At 37.4% G+C, this 2,350-nt stretch overlaps 1 protein-coding gene across 1 annotated transcript; it reads right to left on the reverse strand.

Annotated features, from left to right (window-relative positions):
- Positions 1-212: 212 nt before the first annotated feature.
- On the reverse strand, positions 213-1,622 carry LOC106431083 (early nodulin-like protein 2). Its single transcript, XM_013871891.3, has 2 exons — positions 1,242-1,622; positions 213-1,161 (listed from the first exon to the last, which is right to left on the reverse strand). Exons 1-2 carry the CDS (start codon positions 1,423-1,425, stop codon positions 398-400), a joined length of 948 nt encoding a protein of 315 aa, XP_013727345.3. The 5' UTR covers positions 1,426-1,622; the 3' UTR covers positions 213-397.
- Between the last annotated feature and the right edge of the window lie 728 nt (positions 1,623-2,350).

Consider the following 2,350-nt stretch of genomic DNA (forward strand, 5'->3'; position numbering starts at 1 on the left):
ATAAGTCATAGATAAAAGATTGTAATGCTTCTCTTTTAATGTATAAGGGATAAAAGATATAAATTTCCATATTATGAGATAGTTTTTTTTTATAAAAGTTCTTAAGAAATGTTTATAATGCTCCAATTCTCAGAACCAAATATTACTTTAATCGGATGACTTTTATTCAAAAACAGAACAAAGTCATATAAATAAATCATGCAAGAGTTGAATGAAGTAAGGCTTTTTAGAACAACAACGCATTGATATTAATAACAAAAACAATAGTCCAATAATGCAACAAAATAACGACACTCAGAACAAATAATAAACAGATAAAAGAGTAGCGACTCGAATAAAAAACTCAGCAACACAACAAAGAAATGTAAATCAAACACGAACAACCATTTGTTAAAGCTCAAGCGAACATTAAGACAGTAAAAGCCACACTTAATACTGTGGTCATAACCGAAGTAACGGCTACAACACTTGCTGCATTTTTGGTACTTGCCGCTGGCGCATTGATGTTATCGGCCGGAGTGGATTGAGGAGGAGCTGGTGACGACGGTGGAGTATTCTCAGGTTCTGGAGAAGCCGGTGAACTATCAGGCGTTGGAGTTGCTGACGGAGCGGTCGCTGGAATGATTGGAGAAACAGGGGAGTGAGCTTTTGGAGACTCGGCAGTTGACGGTCCCTTCGCCGGAGCAACCGGAGAAACAGGGGAGTGAGAGTTGGGAGGTTGAGCAGTCGACGGAGCTTTCGCCGGTGGAGAAACAGGGGAATGAGCTTTTGGAGACTCGGCAGATGAGGGACCCTTCGCCGGAGCAACGGGAGAAACAGGGGAATGAGATTTAGGAGGTTGAGCCGCTGACGGTGCCTTCGCTGGCGCAACAGGAGAACCAGGGGAGTGAGCTTGTGGAGGTTGAGTCGTCGAAGGAGGTTTCGCCGGAGAAATAGGAACCTTCTTGGGATGTCTGATGGCTAGGACAACGACGATCAACTTCTGTCCCTTCAGACAGCGATCTTGATTACCACTAATGAAATAAAACGGGCCAGATCGGTTAAGAGCAACCTCAGTCTCTCCGTTATCAAACTTCTCTAACGGATTCCTAACGTTACAGCCGTAGTAATCTGCTTTCATCACTTGTTGCACTGAGTCCGATCCCTTGGCATACTTAAAGTCTGCAAAATATTCAAGCTTTTTGTCAGTCCCAAAGATTTAAAAAAAAAAATCTAGACCACAGGAAAAGAAAGAAGCTTACAGAGAGTATCATTGACTTGGAAACGGTTTCTTTCAGCCCAAGTATTGTAATTTTCGCGTGGGTTCATGACCCAACCGCGGCTACCTCCGACGTAAAACCGACGTGCATCAGCGACGGAGAAGAGGGTCGCAAAAGAAGTAAGGATGACGAAAGCAAAACATAGATTTTTCATGAGTGCCACCATGGTTTTCGAGAAGCGGCTAGATGAGAGATCTAAGAATAGGGTTTTGTGGGTTTGTTTGTGATTTGTGGGGAAGAGTTATGTACTAATTATATAGAAGCTTAAGGAGAATGAAGAAAATTTGTGAATCTTAAGGAAATGGAAATAGATAATTGTGACAGTTCACTTCTTGCTTTCTTTGTTTAATAAAAGAGAGTACTTTTGGCAATGTATTTAGGATTTTGAACGTTGTGAAGATAATTTTATGGCATTTATGTTTAGACGTGTGAGAATTGATTCACGAATTAACCCATTTACCATGATGACAGCTGATTGAATTTTGGATTTTTACCTACTTTTATTATTTACTTCTGATTAAGGATATTTCTACGGGTGTCAAAATATGTAAGAGTTAATGGGTTCAATCCATACCATACCATGAATCTTAATAGATAGAAATATTAGAATACAAATAGATTAATGGATCAAATGGGTTAATGGATTTAGTGGGCTGGATTAAAGTGATTTGGATTGGACTAAGTTATCTATAATCAAATCAATAAAGAATTTCCAATTTTTATTATTCACTGCTGATTAAGGATATCTAGGAGTGTTAAAATGGTAAGATTTAGTGGGTCATCCCAATATAAGCTATTGATAGATAAAAAAAAAACCTTTTTACAAATGGATTAATGGATAAAGTCATAAAACAAATTAATGGATTTAGTGGAGTTGGATTAAAATGGTTTGAATTGGAATGAACATTGAGTTATCCATAACCAAACCAATAAAAATTTATAACTTACATAAACTCAAATCAAATATATAATAAAAGATAACTAAACCAAATTTCTAAGCCAATTTCACTAACCCAAGTTTTTCTTTCTCATATATCTAAATCAATTTAAATACAGCAAACATAACTTAATCATGTTTTCTCTTCAAAACC

The sequence above is a fragment of the Brassica napus genome, chromosome A10 (genome assembly GCF_020379485.1).
Source record: "Brassica napus cultivar Da-Ae chromosome A10, Da-Ae, whole genome shotgun sequence".
In the NCBI taxonomy this organism is placed as follows: Eukaryota; Viridiplantae; Streptophyta; class Magnoliopsida; order Brassicales; family Brassicaceae; genus Brassica; species Brassica napus.